This window comes from Pomacea canaliculata, linkage group LG8, assembly GCF_003073045.1.
Source record: "Pomacea canaliculata isolate SZHN2017 linkage group LG8, ASM307304v1, whole genome shotgun sequence".
NCBI classification, from domain to species: Eukaryota; Metazoa; Mollusca; class Gastropoda; order Architaenioglossa; family Ampullariidae; genus Pomacea; species Pomacea canaliculata.
The window spans coordinates 8,999,403-9,022,549 of NC_037597.1; the positions used below are offsets into that span (position 1 = coordinate 8,999,403).

Genomic DNA, 23,147 nt, shown 5'->3' on the forward strand with positions numbered 1-23,147 from the left:
TTTTTTTTATGTGTCAATGCTTTTATGTTTTTCTATTTCTCTTTCTCACTTACACCCACACACAAAGACCACACATCTGCCTACACTCTATATGCAAATAAATATGACATTGTTTTAAATTACAGGCAGTCCTCGACTTACAACTTTCCGTTCCTAAATCGTGTCGTAAACCGAATTTCGCTGTAAGTCAGAGCATACGTACATACTGTACGTAAATAACATACTGTAAGCACTTATCTTATCCTAACACCTATCCCAACACAGTAATTATAAAAAAAACACATATAAAATATGTTTAATAATGAAATGAACCACGAAGTTTGCGTTATGACATTTACGATGCAAAACCACTGAAGTCGAAACAAGGCTTTATACAGTAAATGTGAGATGTGTTGTAACCACGAAACATCGTAACTTGGGGCTGACATAACCCGAGGACTGCCTGTACAAGAATATAAATTTTTTCAAATGTCATTTTGCTCTTTCAATTTTTGATTTCTGGTCAATAAATTCTATTACACTAGATCTATTTCCTTACCTGCCACTCATTGTTCTCATCCAGTTCATCCTCCTCTCTATACTGGCCACACCCAATGTTTGACAATGAAAGTGATTTCCTCAAAAGCATCTTTTGTTGACCTGCTGTTAGCTCCTGTGAACCAAGTACCTCCATCAACCTTGACTGTGACTTTAAGTCATAAAGAGTTTCTTGTGGGATCATCTCAATACCAGCATGCTGCAGCTGCTGTATCGTCTCACCTGACAAAAGTAGTTCATTAGGTGAAAAGTGGCCACCACAGCTTTGTTGAGAGCTGCCAGTGCTAATCCTTCTGTGTCCTCTCCTCCGCCCTTCCCACAAGTCATTGGAATCACTGGACTGTGCAAGAATATTTTGAATTCTTTCTCTTGCCAGAATATCTGCAAGGATCTGCTCTCCTGGAGTCAGTGATCTACTGTCTGAGTCAGTGTTGTTGTGAGGGCTGCCCTCCCTAAAGACTGCTCTTGCATTGATCTCAGAAAGCTCCAGCTCACCAGATGACAAAAGATTATCATCAGAGAGATCGCCGGCAAGCACACCATCGTGACTTCTGGACCAGTTCTGTGACACATCCATGGATGACTTGGGTTCAGTAGTATTACAGACCAATGCCTTCCTAGTGGCATAGTCTGACTCCATGTCTTCGGTTAGCCCTGTCGCTTGAAGATCATGGGATAACTCTCTCTCTCTAGGCGTTTCCTTCAGATTAGGTCCTGAGTGTTCTTGTGCTGAACCTGTCCTAGTCTTTGTGAAAGCTGGACTTTCTGATTTTTCTTCACAGTAAATGCTCAACTCTGGAACTTCAGCAGCCTTCTCAGCGGAAACAAGCCAAGCATGAGATATCCCCTCCAAAACAGGCTGTGGTCTATGGTTCACCAATGCTGCCTGTCTTGTCTTTGGAAGAAGATCTGAGTCTTGATCCCTATCACCTACACAAATGTCTTGACCATGGTAAACAGGACCCTTGTCTACTACTATTCGTGAAACTGAAGTGTCATTATTTGATGGATCACTTGTATTTAGTTCCTCCCAATCTTGCTTCAGCAAAGCCTTTTGGGGTTTTGTGTGCCCTTCAATTATTAAAAGATCCTCAATGTCACCCACAGACTGCGTCTGTCTCCCAAGAAGTCTTTTGCGCTTTCTTTGACATAGTCTCATTTTATTTCCAGCTACCTCTGACAGCCTCACAGCAAGGACAGCATCGACAACTCGTTCAGGAAATCGGCCAGGTAACTGCAACAAGTTTACCTTAGCCAATGAAGCTGGCAAATTTGACACTTGAGGAGTCATGGAAGACTTGGGTGCTGTGGTTTTAACTAGCAAAGAAAGAGCATCTGGTTTGATGGACTGCGAGGTGGCTTGTTGGCCTTGCATGATGGCACTGCTGACTCCCCCTATCCCAGAAAAATAAGCATGAGTCCCCTCTGTCTGGTCACTGCTGATCACATCTACTGATGCTGTTAACTCTTTTTGCTGTCCTTGAATCTCCTCTAATGTGTCTTCCCATTCATCGTCGTGTAAATTACCAGAGTCCTGCAATGATTTCTCTGCTTTCTCCTTCCTTCCATCCACTGACAAAGAATGAGCTTGTAAGACAATGTCAGGAGAAAAAACCTGGCTGTCTGTCCCAGTCACAAAGACATTGTGCACATTTTGAACAGTTTCCATGTTACAGAATATATTTCTGGAGGCAATATCTAATGCTAAGCCATCCCGTCTAGTATCGGCTTCACGCATGCGAGAGCTGCAAGGTGACACTGACGTTGACTCTGGCTCAGTAAAGTCAGAACTTATTGCAGAGTCACTGAGGGAACGCACTCTTTGTTGCAGTCTGGCAATTTCACGTTTTGCTTTCTGCTTCAAAGCTTCTAACATGGCCCCTGCTTCAGTAGCATCTTCAAACATATGCCATTGTGTCACTGCTTCAAGTGTGCTTCCATGAGGTGAAAACTGACCACCAGTACTAGCAAGGCTTGAAGCTACTGTTGATAAAGCATGGGAGAATGCAGCAACTGAGATGTCATGCTTGAGCACGTCCTTAGTTTTCTGTGCATCAACTAAGTCAGGGTCACACCTATTCACAGGTGAAAGCTGTGGTGTACGGTAAACAGATGTTTCTGAACTGTCACCAGTATTGTTTGCTGTGTTACTTGCAGTGTAAAATGAATCATCTGCTGACATATCTAGTGACTCATTTGAACGTGGTGTATGGCAAAAAGATACTTCTGAACTGCCACCAGTATTGTTTGTGATGTTTCTTGCAACGTAAAATGAGTCGTCTGCTGAAACATCTGACGGCAAAGACAACTCTTCTCTAAGAAGTCCTATCCCTGACTGAGTGTCAAACACTGGCATGGACTGCCTCCAGCTCTGGCTGTAACTAGGTAATGTTGAACCAAATATTGGTGAAGATGCCAAGCAACCATCAGCTCCCAAAGGAATCCTCTCAGAGAACTCTACAGATGTGTCTCCTGGAGATAAAAATAAGTCATCCTCTTGCTCTTTCCATCCATCCATCCTCTTTCCTGTGATAATGGGACTCTGCAAATTGCTATCATCAATACTCTCTGCACTATCAGATTTCTGAGAAACAGGAGTCACAGATTCAACATGCTGGGTACCTTCTTTCTCTTCCTTGTCAGTTAAGCTAGGAGCCACAAAAATTTCTTGTCCTGCAATTGCCTCAGAATGATATGCAAAAACATCACTGCTGTCTATTTGGTCTTCCAGCTGAGGAGCAACCTTTTGTTCCATAGGGTACGCTAAATCCTGCCCTTGTAATAGTCTGTTCTGGGCCTGCACTTCTGCCAACAATGTCTCAGCAATCTCCTCAGACGTTAGCCTGCCTCTGTTTAGCATAGAAGTTGATGAAGAGGCAGTGGGTACCTCCTGAATAAAAGACTCAATCCAGCTGTATGCTTCTTCACTGCATGAACTAGACATGCTCATAAGCAAACCATCATGACACACAGGATACACTAGAGGAGACTGTGGTCCATCTTCCACTAGAACAGGAGGCAGTTGTTCCACACTCTCCACAGGATGCCTTTCAATGGATGGGCTCTCACATACTGGTCTGGACTGGTCTTCAGAAGACATCAAACTTTCAGGTTCACTATCATTCTGTTTTGTGATCATCCTAATGGTACCCTCTGGCTGCTGCTCACTTGTATACGCCAATCTCATAATTTTTTCTTCTGAATGTTCGGTCACAAACGAATCCATACATTTTTGGTCAATTTCTGTTCTGAAACTTGGTAATACATTCAAGACTTTGCTGGAGGATCCCTCCTGAGCTGCTGGTGCAGTTGTTTTGAAGGTGTCTGACACTATGCTTTCAAGAACTGCTTGATGCTTACGAGCTTCTTCCAAGAACTCAGCAGACAGTATATGAAACTGTGTGTCCTGACTTTCACTGCTCCTTTCTGAGGCTGCAAGGCTGAAATCAGTCCAAATCTCAGTAGGAATGAGCTTGACATTCTCTGTTTCTGCTGAAGGACTTATCTGTCCTGACTGGAATTCATTAATACTGTTCTCAAAAGCATTTTGTTGACCATGGTTCTGACCAAAAGTCAAGTCCTTAAGAGAGATCATTTCTTCCTGTGAATGCATGCTCACATCATCACTCAACTTGCCAATTGATGTATTTCCAATGGCTGAATCTTTGCTGAGAGCTGGTATAGAACTGTCAGACATCAATACATTCTGCTCTGTCAAATTTTCAATTCCACCAGAAAGATCAAAACTACTAGGTATGGAAATGACTGTTGTCTGTTCTCCCGTGCTCTGCTTGTTGGGACCATGAGCTTCAAAGGAAAAGTCTTGTCCTGAGGTTTGCAGAGCAGGAACTTCTGCTCTATCCTTAGCAAGACTCTCACTGCGGATACAAATTTGAAGCATGCCAGATTCTGTTCTCTTCTCTGCCTTACTGCTGCTAACATCACCATCCTCGGTATGGTCAAAATGTGCTGGAAACTTGCAACTGACCTCAGAATGATCTATTATATTTTCTTCTTGAATTTTGTCACTGTCGTCAAAATGATCTGTGCTTTTCTCTGCCGGAATGCTATCACTGTCATCAGAACTATCTGTGCTCTTTTCTACCAGAATTCTGTTACTGTCATCAGAATGATCTGTGGTGTTCTTGGTAAGAATTCTGTCACTGTCATCAGAATGACCTGCACTTTTCTCTGCCAGAATTCTGTCACTGTCATCAGAATGACCTGCACTTTTCTCTGCCTGAATTTTGTCTCTATCATCAGAATAATCTGCACTGTTCTCTGCCAGAATTCTGTCACTGTAATCAGAATGATCTGCACTCTTCTCTGCCTTACTGTTACTACTAACATCACCATCATCAGTATAGTCACTGATGCTCTGTGCTGGAAATTTGTAACTGACTTCAGAATGATCTATATTTTCTGCCTGAATTTCGCCATTGTCATTAGAAAAAGTTTTGCTCTTTGCTGCCTGAATTTCACTCCTGTCATCAGAATACTCTATGTGCATCTGTGCCAGAAGTTGACCACTGTCATTGGAATAGTCGGTGTTCTTTACTTCTTGAATTTTACAACTGTCATCAGACAGGTTGGAGGTCATCTCTGTCTTAATGTCTTCAGAATAGCCTGAGCTTTTCTCTCTGTCAATTTTGCCAGTATCATTTGGATGTTCAGTGTCCTTCTTTGCCTGAACTTCATAAGAATGGCATGAATACTTTTCTTCTTTCATTTCACCACTGTGGTCAAAAAGCTCTGTGTGTTTTTCTAACTGAGGCTTACCTATGTCCTCAGAATAGTCTATGCCCTTCTCTGTGTGAACTTCACTTTCATCAAAATAGTCTGTGTTCTCTAACTGAATTTCATTTCTACCACTGTCAAAATGGTCACTACTCATCTCCAACTGAAGATTGTCATTGTCATCAGAATGGTCTGTCCACTTCTCTGTTGGTAATTGAACACTGTCCTCATAATAGTCCGTGCTCTTTTTTGCCGGGATTTGGTCACTGTCGTCAGAATGATCTGCACTCTTCTTTGCTAGAATTCTGTCACTGTCATCAGAATGATCTGTGCTCTTCTTTGCTAGAATTTTGCTCCTGTCTTCGGAACGATCTGCGCTCATTTCTGCCAGAGTTCTGTCACCGTCGTCAGAATGATCTGTAATCATCTCTGCTAGAATTTTGTCACTGTCATCACAATGATCTGTGCTCTTATTTGCTATAATTTTTCCATTTAAGTGATCTGTACTATTTTCTGTAAGAATGGTGCTGGTGTCATCAGAATGATCTGCACTCTTCTCTCCCAGAATTTTTCCAATGTCGTCAGAATGATCTGTGCTCTTCTCTAACAGAATTCTGTCCCTGTTGTAAGAATAAGCTGCACTCTTGTCTGCCAGAATTCTGTCACTGTCATTAGAATGATCTGTGCTCTTCTCTGTAAGAATTCTATCACTGTCATAAGAAAAGTCTGTACTCTTCAAGGTATTAACATTCTCATTGTAATCAGAATTATCAATGATCTCTGACTGAATTTCACCAATATCATCCCAAAGGTGCATGGTCTTCAAAGAATGAAATTTAGCCACGTTTGCTTGGTCATTGGTCTTCTCTAGCTGTAGTTTGTCACTGTCAGAATGATCTGTGCTCTCCTCCACCAGAATTCTATCACTGTCATCAAAATGATCTGCACTTTTCTCTGCCAGAATTTTGTCACTGTAATCAGAATGATCTCTGCTCGTCTCTGACAGAATTCGGTCACTGTTTTCAGAACAATCTGCACTTTTTTCTTTAAACATTTTGTCACTGCCATCAGAATGATCAGCACTCATCTTTGCAAGAATTTTGTCACTGTCATTAGAATCATTCATGCTCTTCTCTGCCAGAGGTTTATCAATGCCATCAGAAAGATCCGTGCTTGTCACTGCCAGAAATTTTTCACCTTCATCAGAATGATCTGCATTCTTCTCTGGAAGTTGTTTGTCACTATCATTTGAATGATATGCACTCTTCTCTGCCAACATTTTATTACTATCATCAGAATGATCTGTAACATTTCCTTCTAGAATTTTGTCATCAGAATTTTCTGTGCTCTTCTCTTCCAGAATTTTGTCACTGTCATGAGTATTATCTGCAGTCTTCTCTGCAAGAATTCTGTCATGGTCATCAGCATGGTCTATGCTCTTCTCTGCCACAATTTTGTCCCTGCCATCAGAATTATCTGTGCTCTTCTCTGACAGAGTTTTGTTACCACCATCAGTATGGTTTATGCTTTTCTCTCTAAGAATTATGTCACTGTCAACAGAATAATCCACGCTCATGTCTGCAGGAATTTTGTCACTGCCATCAGAATGGTCTGCACTCTTCTCTGTAAGAAGTTTGTCACTGTCATTTGAATATGTGCTCTTCTCAGCAAACATTTTATTACTATCATCAGAATGATCTGTGATATTTCCTTCTAGAATGCTGTCACTATCATCAGAATAATGTGCACTCTTCTCTGCAAGAATTCTATCACTGTCATGAGAATAATCTGCACTCTTCTCTGCAAGAATTCTATCACTGTCATGAGAATAATCTGCACTCTTCTCTGCAAGAATTCTGTCATGGTCATCAGTATGGTCTATGCTCTTCTCTGCCACAATTTTGTCACTGCCATCAGAATTATCTGCCAGAGTCTTGTTACCATCATCAGTATGGTCTATGCTTTTCTCTGTAAGAAGTCTGTCAATGTCATCAGAATAATCCATGCTCATGTCTGCAGGAATTTTGTCACTGCCATCAGAATGATCTGCACTCTTCTCTGTAAGTTGATTGTCACTGTCATTTGAATGATCTGCACTCTTCTCTGTAAGTTGATTGTCACTGTCATTTGAATGATATGCACTCTTCTCTGTAACAAGTTTGTCACTGTCATTTGAATGATACACTCTCTTTTCTGCCAACACTTTATTACTATCATCAGAATGATCTGTGATGTTTCCTTCTAGAATTCTGTCACTATCATCAGAATAATGGGCACTATCCTCTGCCAGAGTTTTGTCACAGTCATTAAAATGATCTGGACTCTTCTCTGCCAGAATTCTGTCACTGTCATCAGCATGGTCTATGCTCTTCTCTGCCAGAGTTTTGTTACCATCATCAGTATGGTCTGTGCTTTTCTCTCTAAGAATTCTGTCAGAATAATCCATGCTCGTGTCTGCCAGAGTTTTGTCACTGTCATCAGAATGATCTGCACTCATCTTTGCTAAAACTCTGTCACTGTCATCATAAACATCTGTACCCTTCATGGTATCAACATTCAGAACTCTTTCACTATCATCAGAATAATGTGCACTCTCCTTTGCCAGAGTTTTGTCACTGTCATTAAAATAATCTGCACTCATCCTTGCTAAAACTCTGTCACTGTCATTAGAAACATCTGTACCCTTCATGGTCTCAACATTCACAATTCTGTCACTATTATCAGAAGGAGCTGCACTCTTTTCAAGAATGTTGTAACCGTCATTAGAATCATCTGCACTCTTCTCTGCCACAACTCTGTCACTGTCATCAGCATGATCTATGCTCTTTCCTGCCAGAATTTTGTCACTGTCATCAGAATGATTCACGCTCATCTCCGCCAGAAATTTGTCACTGCCCTCAGACTGATCTATGCTCTTCTCTGCCAGAATTCTCTCACTGTCTTCAGAATAATCTAAGCTCGTTTTTGCACGAATTGCATTACTGTCATCAGAATGATCTGCAGTATTCTCTTCAAGAATTTTGCCATTAGCATCAGATTGATCTGTGCTCTTCTCTTTCAGAATTCTGTCACTGTCATCACCATGATCTGCTCCTGTCTTTGCGAGAATTGCATTACTTTCATCAGAATGATCTGTGATCTTCTCTTTCAGAGTTCTGTCCTTGTCATCAGCATGGTCTTTGCTCTTCTCTGCCAGAATTCTCTCACTGTCATCAGAATGATCTGCGATATTTCCTTCTAGAATTCTGTCACTATCATCAGAATAATGTGCACTATCCTCTGCTAAAGTTTTGTCACTGTCATCAGAATGATCTGCACTCTTCTCTGCCAGAGTTCTGTCACTGTCATCAGCATGGTCTATGGTCTTCTCTGCCACAATTTTGTCACTGTCACCACCATGATCTGCACTTGGCTTTGTGAGAAATGCATTACTTTCATCAGAATGATCTGTGATCTTCTCTTTCAGAATTCTGTTACTGCCATCAGAAGGATCTGCACATTTTTCAGCCAAAGTTTTATCACTGTCATCAGAATGGTCTATGCTCTTATCTGCCAGAATTTTGTCACTGTCATCAGAAAAGTCTGCACTCTTCATGGTATCAACATTCTCAAAGTGATCAGCATTATCAACGATCTTTTCTGCTTGAATTTTAACATCATCCTCACAATGGTACATGGTCTCTGCAGGGTCAAATTTACCCACGTCTGTGTGTTCACTGCTCTTCTTTGGCTGAAGTTTATCACTGTCATCAGAATGATCTGTGATGTTTCCTTCTAGAATTCTGTCACTATCATCAGAATAATGTGCACTATCCTCTGCCAGAGTTTTGTCACTGTCATCAGCATGGTCTATGCTCTTCTCTGCCACAATTTTGTCACTGCCATCAGAATTATCTGTGCTCTTCTCTTGCAGAATTCTCTCACTGTCATCAGAATGATCTGCACTTGTCTTTGTGAGAATTGCATTACTTTCATCAGAATGATCTGTTATCTTCTCTGCCAGAATTCTGTCAATGTCATCAGAATAGTCTGCACTCTTCATGGTATTAACATTCTCAAAGTGATCAGCATTATCAATGATCTTCTCTGACTGAATTTTAATATCATCCTCACAATGGTACATGGTCTTTGCAGGGTCAAATTTACCCATGTCTGATTGATCACTGCTGTTTTCTGGCTGAAGTTTATCACTGTCATCAGAATGATCTGTGATGTTTCCTTCTAGAATTCTGTCACTATCATCAGAATAATGTGCACTATCCTCTGCCAGAGTTTTGTCACTGTCATCAGCATGGTCTATGCTCTTCTCTGCCACAATTTTGTCACTGCCATCAGAATTATCTTTGCTCTTCTCTTGCAGAATTCTCTCACTGTCATCAGAATGGTCTACGCTCTTCTCTGCCAGAGTTTTGTCACTGCCATCAGATTGATGTGTTGTCTTCTCTTTCAGAATTCGCTCACTGTCATCAGAATGATCTGCACTTGTCTTTGTGAGAATTGCATTACTTTCATCAGAATGATCTGTTATCTTCTCTGCCAGAATTCTGTCAATGTCATCAGAATAGTCTGCACTCTTCATGGTATTAACATTCTCAAAGTGATCAGCATTATCGACGATTTCCTCTGACTGAATTTTAACATCATCCTCACAATGGTACATGGTCTTTGCAGGGTCAAATTTACCCATGTCTGATTGATCACTGCTGTTTTCTGGCTGAAGATTATCACTGTCATCAGAATGATCTGTGATATTTCCTTCTAGAATTCTGTCACTATCATCAGAATAATGTGCACCATCCTCTGCAAGAATTTTGTCACTGCCATCAGATTGATGTGTGCTCTTCTCTTTCAGAATTCTCTCACTGTCATCAGAATGATCTGCACTTGTCTTTGTGAGAACTGCATTACTTTCATCAGAATAATCTGTTATCTTCTCTTCCAGAATTCTGTCACCGTCATCAGAAAAGTCTGCACTCTTCATGGTATCAACATTCTCAAAGTGATCAGCATTATCAACGATCTTCTCTGACTGAATTTTAACGTCAGGATCAAATTTACCCTGAAGTTTATCACTGTCATCAGAATGATCTATGATATTTCCTTGTAGAATTCTGTCACTATCATCAGAATAATGTGCACTATTCTCTGCCAGAATTTTGTCACTGTCATCACCATGATCTGTGCTCTTCTCTTTCAGAATTGTCTCACTGTCATCAGAATGATCTGCACTTGTCTTTGTGAGAAATGCATTACTTTCATCAGAATGATCTGTGATCTTCTCTTCCAGAATTCTGGCACTTTCATCAGAATGATCTGCACTTTTTTCTGCGAGAGTTCTGTCACTGTCATCAGCATGGTCTTTGCTCTTCTCTGCCAGAAATTTGCCATTGTAATCACAATGATCTGTGCTCTTCTCTGCCAGAATTCTGTCACTGTCATCAGAAAAGTCTGCACTCTTCATGGTACCAACATTCTCAAAGTGATCAGCATTATCAATGATTTCCTCTGACTGAATTTTAACATCATCCTCACAATGGTACATGGTTTTTGCAGGGTCAAATTTACCCATGTCAGTATGGTCACTGTTCTTCTTTGACTGAAATTTATCACTCTCATCAGAATGATCTGCATTATTCTCTGCAAAAGCTTTATTGCTGTCATCAGAATGATCTGTTATCTTCTCTGCCAAAACTCTGTCACTGATGTCAAAATAATGCGCACTCTCCTCTGTAAGAATTTTGTCACTGCCATCAGAATGATCTGCACTCTTTTCTGCCTGAGGTCTGTCGCTGTCATCAGAATTGTATGCACTCTTCTCTACCGGAATTTGACCACTGTCACCAGAGTTATCTGTGCTATTCTCTGAAAGATTTTTGGTACTGTCATCAGAATAATCAGGGCTCTTTTCCAACAGAATCCTTCTGCTGTCATCAGAATGATCTACACACTTCTCTGTAAGAATTTTATCAGTGTCATCATAGTGATCTGCACTATTCTCTGCCAGAATTTCGTCATTGTCATTTGAATGATCTGTGCCGTTCTCTTTATGGTGTTCACCGGAGGTATTGGAAACATTTTTGCCCTTTGTGGTATGAATTTCACTACTGTGACCAGAATGAATAATGTTATTCTTTGCCTGAATTTCACCATCGTCACAATGATTTGTGCTCATCTCTGGCTGATGTTCTCCACTATCAATATGGTGACTACACTTCTTTGACTGAAGTTTGTCACTGTCATCAGAATGGTCTGTACTCTTTTCTTTGTGAATCTCACAACTGCCATCAAAATGATCTGTGAATTTCTCTGGCTTAAGTTTGTCACTATCATCAGACGAATCTGTCCCCTTCTCTGCCAAATGTTGACCGTTATCATCAAAAGAGTTTGTGTTCTTTCTTGTCTGACTTTTGCTGTCATCAGATGGGTATGTGCCTTCTTCTGTCTGAACTTGATCACCATCATCAGAACAGTTTGTGGGCTTATCTGTTTGTAGCTTTTCACTGTCATCAAAATAATTTGTGCTATTCTCTTTTTTGTGTTCAATAAAGTCAACAGAGAAATCTCTGCTTTTCATGGTACAAAATTTACTACCATAATTGAAACGATCAACATTTTTCTCTGCCTGAAAATCACCAGCGTCATAAGAACAGCTTGTGTACTTATCTGGCTCATTTTCATCACTATCATTATGTTGTTGACTATTCTTCTCAGGCTGAAATTGGTCTCGGTTATTGAAACAGTCTGTAGTCATCTCTGGTTGAAGATCACCACGCTCACCTAAATGGTCTGTGCTCTCTGTTTCCAGTATTTCATCACTGTCATCAGAATGGTCTTTGTTCTTTACTGCTAGTGTTTCACCACAATCACCAGAACCGTACTCCTGTGGCTGAAGTTTATCAGTATCAATATGATCAATGCTCTTTGTTGGCTGAGGTTTACCACTGTTATCAAAATAGTCTGTGCTCATTTCTTCCTTAAAGTCACCACTACAATCAGGGAGATCTTTGTATTTCTCCATCTGAGAATAAGAACCGTCATTAGAGAAGTCCATGCTCTTCATAATATGAATTTCACCACTATCATTACAATAGGCTGTGCCATTCTCTGTCTGAAATTGAAGACTGTTATCAGAATGATCTGTATGCTTTTCTGTATGAATTTCAGGACTGCCCTTGTCATCAGAATGATCTGTGCTTTTCTCTGACTGATAGTTAGCACAGTCATCAGAGTATTCTTTGCCCTTTCTGCTAGGCATTCTACTGCTGTCCTCAGAATGATCTGTGTGTTTCCCTGTCCCAATTTTGCAACTGTCATTGTCATTGTCGTCAAAGTGATGGGTGTCCATCTCTACCTGAATTTCATCTCTGTCATCAGAATGGTCTGTCCTCTTCCCTGTCATATCATCGCTGTCATAAAGGCTATCTATGTTGTTTTCTGCCTGAACAGAATGATCTGTGGTGGAGACTGTCACTGGTGAGTGCCTAGTCTCAGTGGAGTGGACCACAGATAATGGTATTATCACACCACTTTTGGTCTGAAGAATACCTTCTGATATTATGGTGTCTCTGCTTGCTAATCTGTTGTGGGATGATTCCGAGGAGATGCCTATTTCTTCTGGATCTTGTTTTTCTTGTAATTCGCAGAGTTGTGGTGAGTGGTATGAAATTCCAAAAGAGGTGTTCTGCTTTGGCCTGTCTTGATGCATGCTTATTGTCTGATGAAGCTGGGTGGCCATCACCCCACCTCTGCCTCTGTAAAGAGAATTCACAATGTCTTCTCTCTGCAAGTGCAGCTTTTGGGCAACATCTGCTGCTGGTGCTGGTGAGATTGTGGAGTTCTGATTTTCTTGCAAAAGAGCATCATAACTTGTTCCATATTCTCCATCTTTAACAGAAGACACAGTTTGTGAAATAGAAGATTGGGGTACAAATGACTCCACTGGCACTTCACTGTCACACTTGTGGACCTTGCCAGGCACACTACACTGAACAAGGGGCTGTACTCCCAACAAGGATTTCCCATGCTGCTGGTCATTTGCAGTATCAATGTGCATCTCACACTCCAATGGAGACCTTGTAGTCCATGGAGAATCACAAACATCACCTACCTCTGTAACATATTCTTTCTTCTCAGAACTCTGGAACAAGTGAGTGTTAGGCTTTTGATGGTAAGCACTTGAATCTGAGTCATTGCCAACTGAGACAGAGTTTTTGTCCAGACTATCTTTATTTTGGACAACAGCTTGACTATCCATCACTGAGTCTTTGAATTTCAAATACGAGTCAGAGTCTTCATCTGTGAGATGTCTTTCTACTGAACTTTCCCTGCTGATGTTTCCATTTTCTTTCTCTAGGTCATATTCCAGTGAGTGACACTCTTCATGCTTACTCTCAGTGTAAACAACATCACTAGCACCACCTGAGGCACCATCAAAAACTACTTGGCTTTTGGTAATGGTCTCAAAATGATTCTCACGACGCTGCACTGTTGTTTCTGTCAGGTTGACATTAATGGTATTAGGAATTTCTCTAGCCGTTTCATCTACACTTCCATCAAAGGAATCACGAAGACAGTATGTCTTGTATTCAGTCTTTTCAACATTGTACAAAATATTGGTCTCATCTTGGTTAATAGTCACCTCAAACCGAACTCGGCCCTCCTGGTCTGTCACCTCTTTATGCATCTTCCACTGTAAAGAACTCTGAAAATCTTGAACAGCATGTAAGGGCTTAGAGTGGGCATCCCATGACTCACTGAAGCTAAAATCATTCTCTTCATCTGACAATTGTTCTTCCTCTCCAAACAAGCCATATTTAGAATGTAAATCTGTCAGCTTGTTCTGCTGCAGCTGTTTCTCAAGGTCTGTCTCAGATTTCTGCGATTTAGATTTCCTGTATCCTGTATCAGTCTCGTCTTCACCTTGCTGAATGCTGCTGTCCCAGATAATTGTAGGAGTTATTGACAGGTTCCAAGACCGTCGTGCATGAGAGGATACAAAGGATGACTCAACAATGGCCTGCTGACCATGCATAGCATCATGGACTCTATCAGAAGTGTCAGCATGTTTGTCTCCGCCACTCCATAAACTAAGAGGACCTCGACCCATCAACAGACTGCTGCCACAGGTCTGTGTTCCCTCCGAGGTCAGCTCGCCTCCATCTTCATCTGTGCTCGAAGATGATGAGTTACCTTTCTTGGTCTTCTTGCAATATACTTTGTCTGTTGATGACTTCCCTGCAGCCTCTGATTCAAAATAGGACACTAACTCTGGAACACTCAATTGCTGCTCTGCCATTGTAGCAATGTTTTCAAGGGATGTTATTTCAAAGCATGGACCTTCCACCACAGCACCTGTTAGCCGGTCAGTCTGGAAAAGATAGTCATTTCTAGTTCTGCTCTTGGGAAGTGCTGCTTCATCATCAGCAGTAAGCTCCTCTGTCAGGTGTTGGATGCAGGATGTGATAGAGGAAATATGGCTAACAGATGCATCTTGATGCCCACTGGACTGAGTCAAAGAATCATCTGAAAAGATGCTGTCATTGTCTGAGGTCACATACTCTTCTGAACTTTGACCTCGTCTCTTTTTAACTGCTACATCCAGTGACTTGACCACTGGTCGACGGCGTCTCCGTGAGCCAGAGCTTGGTCGAGAGGAAGATCGTGAATTTGCTCCTGAAAATGAAATAAAAAAGAGAATCAATCTTAAGACTTTTCACAAAATTCACAGTAACAGGTAACAGTAATTTATAACAAACTGGAAACATTCTCAGAGAGAAAAAAGCATTCATTTTCATTTTCAAGGGTAGTGAATCATCCGCCATTGAATGTGATTTAAATTACAAACCTGATACCAGTGAGTCATCAGAAAAATATTCTGCATTTTCTGAGTCCGATCCTTTCAGCTGTCTTGAGTGCTGACGCCTTTTGTTTCTGCGGCTGTTGGATGCATGTAGTACATTATGGCCATTCGTACATCTTGTACCATGGACACCATCTGGTTGCCTACTAGGCCAAAGAAAGTAAAATTAAAAAGTAAACCTAAAGTAAAATCAAAAACAGTTTTTAACTAAAACTATCAACACCATTCGGGATCCGCAAGAAAAAAAATTTCTCTCATTTAATAAAATGGTAACAAAAATCAACTACATCATTGTGCATCACATCTATAAAGAGTGTTATTACAATTTTACATCAGCTTTATGGAGCTTTAAAACACAACCTTTCCAAATATGACTGAATGACAGTCAAACACACCAGCTTCCAAGACAAAAGTGTTTTTTATATATATATATTGATGACAACCAGAATATTTTTATATCCTTACTTGAAAACACATCACAAGAAAGAAATAACAAAAGATTCACACAAACAATAGTCTCAAGCTGTTCTAGTTTCTTGAAAAAAATAGTAATTTCAAATTTCCTGGTCTCTCCCCCTCCCCCAGCCAACATTAGCATTGTGCCGATCATACTCAAGCCACAGATGACACACAAATCATAATAATGATAATCTGACTCCAGGGCAGTTTCTTTCATGCACACTCAGCAGGGCTGTACTGCATGCTTTTACAGTGAGCACTAATCTATCTTGGTCCACACAATGAAATATTAAGCCTGATGAAATTATGAAGAGGTCAACAGTTTTTTTAATGTTTTGAAAGTAAATGTGCAGTAAGAATAAAATACCAGGTTTACCAAACACTGTATATTATATAAACAAATTATGTATTAAATATAAACAAATCACAAATTAAGATTTTATAGTCAGATAAAATGAATACATACCTAAAGAAAGGGAGATATTTTCAAATTTTCTAAGATTTATAAATTTAAGGTAACTTCATTTCCAGACATGAATCTGTAGATTGTGAAAGTGTGAAAAGTAGTATATAATAAAGTATTTTGATCCTTATTTAAAGTACCTATTTTCTCTCTAAATTCTTTAGCTTTTCTTTGCCTATTTTGTAAATTGTCATCTATTTACAGTATCTGTAAGTCATCCAATTAGTTTCGTCTTGCATCGCAACTGTTGGGTTCATACTTTCAACAATAAGTTGAATGTCATGTGTATACTCTTACCAGCAGCATCATGCATTAGCAGACACTGGTCGATCAATGTTAGTGTGTATAATTGGAAAATCTGCCATACAAATTTTTTTTTCTGGTCTGTAGGTTTCTGATCTAATATATCTTTTTCAGCTTTCTCTGCATCTCTGTGTGTCTCATATGTCAGTGTTTTCTTTGAACTTGTTGATGAACAGGTTAAATCAATGGTATTATGTGCATGTGAGGTATAGGCATCACTTTGTTGTACACTTAAAAATCTGTGCATCATTTTGCTTAGAAACATTTTTTTACATGTCTCAGCAAGAACCTCAAATATTATGATACATAGGGAACATGGTCATAACGCAGTATATATTGAAAATACTGTTTGTGCTATCAGATACTGCTGGTTTAAGCTGCAACACCTAATCCATGCAAACTCCACAAACAAGTTTATGAAATAGGGGGAAAAAACATCAGAATCAAGTTAAGCTGCAGTCTAATACCAGAAATTTGCTATATGATTTTAAAAGGTGTATAGATGATTATTATTTCCATAAGCAACATGGTCATTTTAGACAGGATTAGGCCTGGGCAAGTAAGTTGAAAGAGTGATAAATTTAAAGTATATTCTTCCTTCACAATTACACTCCAGATTATTTATTAATTATAACTCTACATAAATTTTGAGAGGCTTTCATCAAACTCTGTTAATCATTGTAAAAATAGGCATAACTCTTAATGGACCTTGTCCATTCTGCTTAGTCAAAGAAGGTAAGTTATGTTTCTTGTACCACTGCCTAGAGCACTGATCTTACTTAATTATATAAGAAAAATATATTGAAACTTTTTAAAACATATTTTGCACTATTATTTACTCCTGCAAAATCACAACACTGTTATTGAAAGTTCAGTGGCAATGTTTATTATGGAAAGTTACGATGTGAATGATATGTTAGTGTGGATGGGCTGCATATACACATAGCACTATCTATATAGCTCTTTTTTTATTGTATAACCCTATATGTATAGGCCAGTGGCCTGGTAATTCACCCTCCCTCTCTCATACACACACTGAGCTTGATCAACTATATACTGCTTTCTGATTAATAGACAATTCTGCAAAGCCACTCAGAAAACTTATTAAATTTAGTAAATTTAAATAAAGTATAATGCGGTAAATATATTTTCATGGTCATAAAGGTTTATAGGAAATTCTGTTAATCCAGTCTACAATTAAACATACCCTGGAGATAATAACAAAGTTTTTTCTTACTTTTGTTGCAACTCAATATACCAGAGGCGAAGAAAAGTCTGTCAGACTTTAATGATATAAAGTATGAGGAAAGCCCTCTATCATACCAACAACTCACTTTACATGGACTTACTCTATAATTACTGCACTCGGCAATGTCCAGCTCCGGAAAAACTTTGCACAAACCCTGACCGCTGGGGTAAGTTATATACAGATTACAGGGAAAGAGAACACTGCTGATTTCCTTCGGGTAGGACTGTGGCAGAATGCCAAGAATGGCTGGGACAATGATTAATCAATACAGTATTCTTTGCCAAAGCGTCCGAACACCACTTTGTGGTAACCTTCCTTGTCGGTCGTCGTTGTATATGGTGCTATAGGTGCTCTACCTCCCAACACAGTCCCCCACCCCAGCCTCTAGTACTTGCAGGTCTATGCCTGCCACTTGAAACACTATACTCTGATTAACGATTCTGTAATCTAACACGCCATTCATCAAACGGTGACAAATCACTGAAAAATTAAAAGTATTAAAAAGCCCGCCGCTGTCCTTTTTTTTTTTTTTTTTTTTTGATCATCGGAATCTCCTATGTCACGCCTATATGTCAAGTGTTTATATTTAAAACATACACAACTAAAGAAACTAGTTTAAAATTATAGAATGTGGTAACCTGAGAACGGTGAGGACATGAAAGACACTTAATTGCGCACGACGGCCGTTACGCTTACGTCAATCGTTTACCTGCAGGTACCCGACTTTCCCGGGATGATTTCTCCCGCGAACATTTCCAATTGTGATTTGACTGTGAAGCACAGCCTAGCAGAAATCGTTGATATCTCTACGGGCTGTCACCGTCTTGACAGACTATTGTGCTGTAATTTATGGTGGTCTTTCTGATCAGGCAGACGCTGCTATAGTCGTTTGACGGTATCTAAAGGCAGTTCTTAACCAAATAAAAAATACCTGTTAAGTGTCACACATCTACAGTGCTCCAAAGTCCTATAGCATTGGCAAATGTATTGGCAATGTATAGGCTTAAGCAAGATTTAAGCAAGCAATGTATATGCAAGTCTGAGCTTCCGGTGTCCGCAGTGTTTGCCCCCAAACCAGCGGTTTAATTACCTTCACACATAACTGCCAAACATGGTAATACATTCAACATCTGTGTAGCTAAGAAGCCCCTCATATAGGAGGACTGTATCGTACCAAACACACTGGTGAGAGACTGGTGTGTTTGAATGTTAATTTACAAAGCATATGACAGACTTTTCTTGGTGTTTTGCTTGATAACTTTTTCTCATTTTCACCATGACATGTTTGCTATGTAGCATAGACAAGGATTAAAATCTCCCAGGCCACCACTTGTTCAACAGCAAGAATTTACCAGTCTGCTTTGCTCTGTAAGACTTTTTGTCATCCCATTGATCTTTGTGTCCTCCTTAAGATCAACTCTGCTGGTTTATAGGCCAGAATGAGTGTCTAGTTAAGGTCACAAAGCTTCTGTTGACAAAAACGTCAACCAAAGCTGTATCAAAGGACTCTTGCTGCATACTTCAGCAGTGAAGAAAAAGGCAACTTCGAAAGACAAATTTCTGCCATTTAAAGGCATTTCAGATTTCTACCACAGAGAAGATTGAAAAAATTTACGATGTCACAATTTATTACTTTGGCATTTGAGATCTTGACATTACTCTGGCTAGGGTATTGACGAAACTAGTTTATTTACATAAAAATATCTACTCTTCTGTAATGATGTATATACAGATATAATTGTTACAAAAATATATTGATATGCTTGTGCAAAAGTATGGTCATGATGAATGTCCTATAGTTTATAGGCTGTAGGGGCAGTGATCTAAAAGTGATTCATCATGTCTGGTACACAGTATGTGGAAGGGGGCGCCCTCTTTATCACTAAAGAAAACCTTCAAATGCGACAGATCCCAGGGACACAAAAGAAAAAAGGGAAAGCCAAAAAAAGCATTTATTTGTGCTTGCACTGCCAAGTGAAAGTCATCTCTCACTGAAGAAACCAACCCAACCCCTCTCCTCCTTTAAAAAATAAAGACAAAAAAACTGTGCACACACACACTAACACACACCAGCAAAATCCAATACCCGTCTTTTGGAATTTAAAATGGTTGCAATGATTCAGAGTCCACTGTGCTCCAGAAAAGGACCATCACTAAGACCTAAAAATTAGTTCATTTGTTAAAGAATGCAGCAAATACATGAGATATAATTACTCACCTTGGTGAAAGCTGCTGCAACACCTCTTGCCATAAATGTAACTGCTTTTCAATGTTTGAAGCCGATGTTTCATCTGATAGCTGGCTTCCTTCCTCATCCTCAGAAAGCGTGAGCATGCTGACTGCAATTCCAGAAGGACAGGTCCCTGAGGTAATGTCCCGTGTCACATGAAGTTCACTTTCATTATCCTCATCTTCTTGTAAAACAGGCATATCTGACAACATGCTTCCTGTGACACACTGGAAACCTGCGGACTGGGATAGCTGTATGGGAACTTCATTCTGGATCTGGGAGGTCATAAGATTTACTGTATCTGCATTGATCGTTAGGATTGCATGATCTTCACAGTCTGGCATCTTAGTAACATGAAGTTCGTCAGTGCTTGGTGTAGTGGAAGAAAAAGAATCCCCAATTGATTGTTGCGACTGAGGGACACTTATCCTCACATCAGCAACTTTGTGCTGTTCCTGATGCTGACGATCACTGGGAAATGATTCAGACAGTTTCAGAGAAGGCATCATGCTACAAGACACAAGCTGATCCTGAGGAACCACAACAAAATTTTCAATCTGTAAATCACAATTATCAGATCTTTTACAACTGTCATGCACATTACTGAAACACTGTGCATTAGAGGCACCACTGGTACTAAATGTCAAAGCATCCTCTTGTGGCAAAATGGCGAAAAAAAATGTTTGGTTATCTGGAAGCACACTGCCTACAGATTCTATTTCACTCAAACCACTAGGTGTATCTGTGAACAAGGAGTTTGTACACTCCAGGAGCTCAGACATGTCTCCTTCATCCAATGAATCAGACGAAAAGTTTTCTTCTGGCTCACAACTGTCACTTCTTCGCCCCTGATCACTGTCATCATGTTCTAACATCTTTGTAATCAGGACTTGGTCTGATTTCACTCTGTCTCTCAATTCCTCATTACTGTCACCAAGACTGACGGTGTCTGTCACGAAGTGTCCCTCACAGCTCTTGTCTTTGGTCCCTTCATCAATAGAACTCAATCCTGAGGCCCCTGGAAGAATTTCCTCACCAATGCTCCCCTTTGTGATCCTTTTAATGCCACTGTCATTTGGAGGGGTCTGTGGTGTGCAAAGAACATTAGGATGATCAGCTGTCTGGGTGCCATACACCACAGAATGCAATTCATGTTCTGTTGATTGGCTCCATTGGTTTTGATCTCTTTTCTTCTTAACTGCTGTTTCTACTTGTTCCTCACCTTTTTGCCCAGAGCCATGTTCTCGCTTAGTTCCAGCCTTAGGAGAACTATCATAATGAAGCTCTTCCTGGAAGACATTAGTGACTTCTTGAGCCTCATTTAAGTCTTCCCTAAGGTCTCTCTCTATCATAACATCCGCTGGGAAGGTTGGATGAGGCTCCAAGGCAAAAGCTGCATCTTCAGGATTCAGAGGATTAAATAACTGTTCAGATGATGATATTACGCCCATGTTGCTAGATGATTCTTCAGTAAGCATGACACTTGGAATGGTTATTTCTGATGGTTCCTTAGAAATGGTCTCTGACCCAGTCAATGACGGTTGTGCAAGATATGTAGACCAGTTCAGAAATGTGTTAGAAATCCTGTCTGCCTGATGCACATCCTCCTGGCTCTTACTATTCTCTATGTCAGCTGTGTATTGTTCAAATGCATCTGCAAGTCTGTCACCCACAGGCTCTGAGTGTCGTCGTTCGTCTTCCATTATGTATCGCCCACGGTGTTTTCGTCGTGGAACTGCAGCCACTAAAGCTGCCATTTCTGGTCCCGAGATGAGAGGCACCTGGTCAAGCTCAGCTTCCACTTCAGCAGCTGCCTCTGGCACACTTGGCAAGCTCAAGGCACTCACGATTTGACGCAGTCGAGAACGTGGTCGCAAATGTGACTGGCTGTTCATCTGAGAAGGTATCAAGTTGCTGTCTGATCTGCTGTACGGCCGCCTCTGCAGCTGGCTGCTTTCACTAAACCATGGACTTTGCTTTGCACCACCTGTTATCATTCTATCTGAGAGACCTCTCAAAATGAGTTCACTCCCCTGATGCCTTGCTTTTGAATCTCCAGTTTGGGAACTAAGTGTTTCACTACGTGAGATCTGGGACTTAATGCTGCCATCCTTGCTGCCCTTATCAGTCCTTTTCTGTGAAGTCTTGATTTGAAATCTTAAATCTGATGTGGCCTCTATAACTGTATCACTCCTTCTTCCCTTGACTGCCCTCTGAGACAATTGGTCTGACTGGCCCTTCGTGTTCTTCCTCACATTTGTTTTCAATAGTGTGTCAGTGCTAGGCTTCTTTTGGCCTCCTGGTGAATGTTTCATTGACCCACCATCAGAGCTGCCTTTATTTAAAGGTCCATAAATATCCTGTTCACTCCTAGAGTTTGGTTCTTCCACTGGACATTGACTAACACCAGATCTAGTCTCCTTAACAGTGGAGCTGGCAAAAGCATTTGATGTTCTCTTTCTCATGCTTTGTTTGGGCTGAGGAGAAAGTGACTTGTGAAAGACTGGGGGTGACACCGCCTTGCGAGATGGAGGAGAATATGATGATGCTTCTACCCCTCTGTCATGCTTGCTGCGTAGATAATTACCTTCAAGATCAGGTCTTGGAGATCGACTCTTGTACAGACGTGCAGTAACTTCTGCTGCTGTTGATGTAAGTTTCTTCAGCGAACTTTCAAGTTTTTCTTGACCTTGACCCTGCACTGGATGTGTTCTGCCCCTGGGAACTCTACTTCTTCCACGGCCTCGACCTTCTACCAAAGTCTGAGGTCTCACTGAATGTCTTTCTTGCGTTAAAGGTAGGTTTACATCTACTTCAGAAGTAGGACTGGAAACCTCCACTTTATCAATTTCTGAATCACAAGACTGAGACAGAACTTCACAGACCTGAAATGCTTCAAAAGAGTCTGTTGAGTATGAAAGTGTGTTGGAATCATGTCCATAGGAATGAAGAATTCCAATAGCATTATAAAATGATTCCCTAGAGTCTGACACAGCATAGTCTGAAGCACCAGCATCATATACAGTATACTTTTCATCCAAGGCAGCCTCACTGGCAGCTCGAGTAGGACGGAAGGAGTTCTGCATATCATCATCTGCAAATGTGAGAGTCTGCTCACTGCTTGCCCCTCGCAGAGGCTGAGGACAGGCTTTAACTACTGCCATCAGATCTTGTTTCTCTTCAAGATACAATTCTAACTGTTCTTCCTGCCTCTGAAGCTCTTCCAGCTGGTCCTTCTGCATAAACAACATGCCCAATATAAAACAAGTAACTTGATCTTATGACATTTTACTCAATCAGTATGTTTGCA

General features: G+C 40.5%; 1 protein-coding gene across 9 annotated transcripts in view; it reads right to left on the reverse strand.

Annotated features, from left to right (window-relative positions):
- Positions 1-23,147, reverse strand: part of LOC112570365 — a 68,649-nt gene that overhangs the window by 11,933 nt on the left and 33,569 nt on the right. For 7 of the 9 annotated variants that reach the window (XM_025248773.1, XM_025248774.1, XM_025248770.1 and 4 more), the window contains 3 exons: positions 19,826-23,073; positions 15,119-15,279; positions 539-14,946 (listed from right to left, as the gene is read on the reverse strand). In XM_025248773.1, coding sequence (XP_025104558.1) covers positions 539-14,946; positions 15,119-15,279; positions 19,826-23,073 — 17,817 coding nt within the window. The remainder of the gene's footprint in view (positions 1-538; positions 14,947-15,118; positions 15,280-19,825; positions 23,074-23,147) is intronic. The other 2 variants (XM_025248775.1, XM_025248767.1) reach the window with 2 other exon arrangements.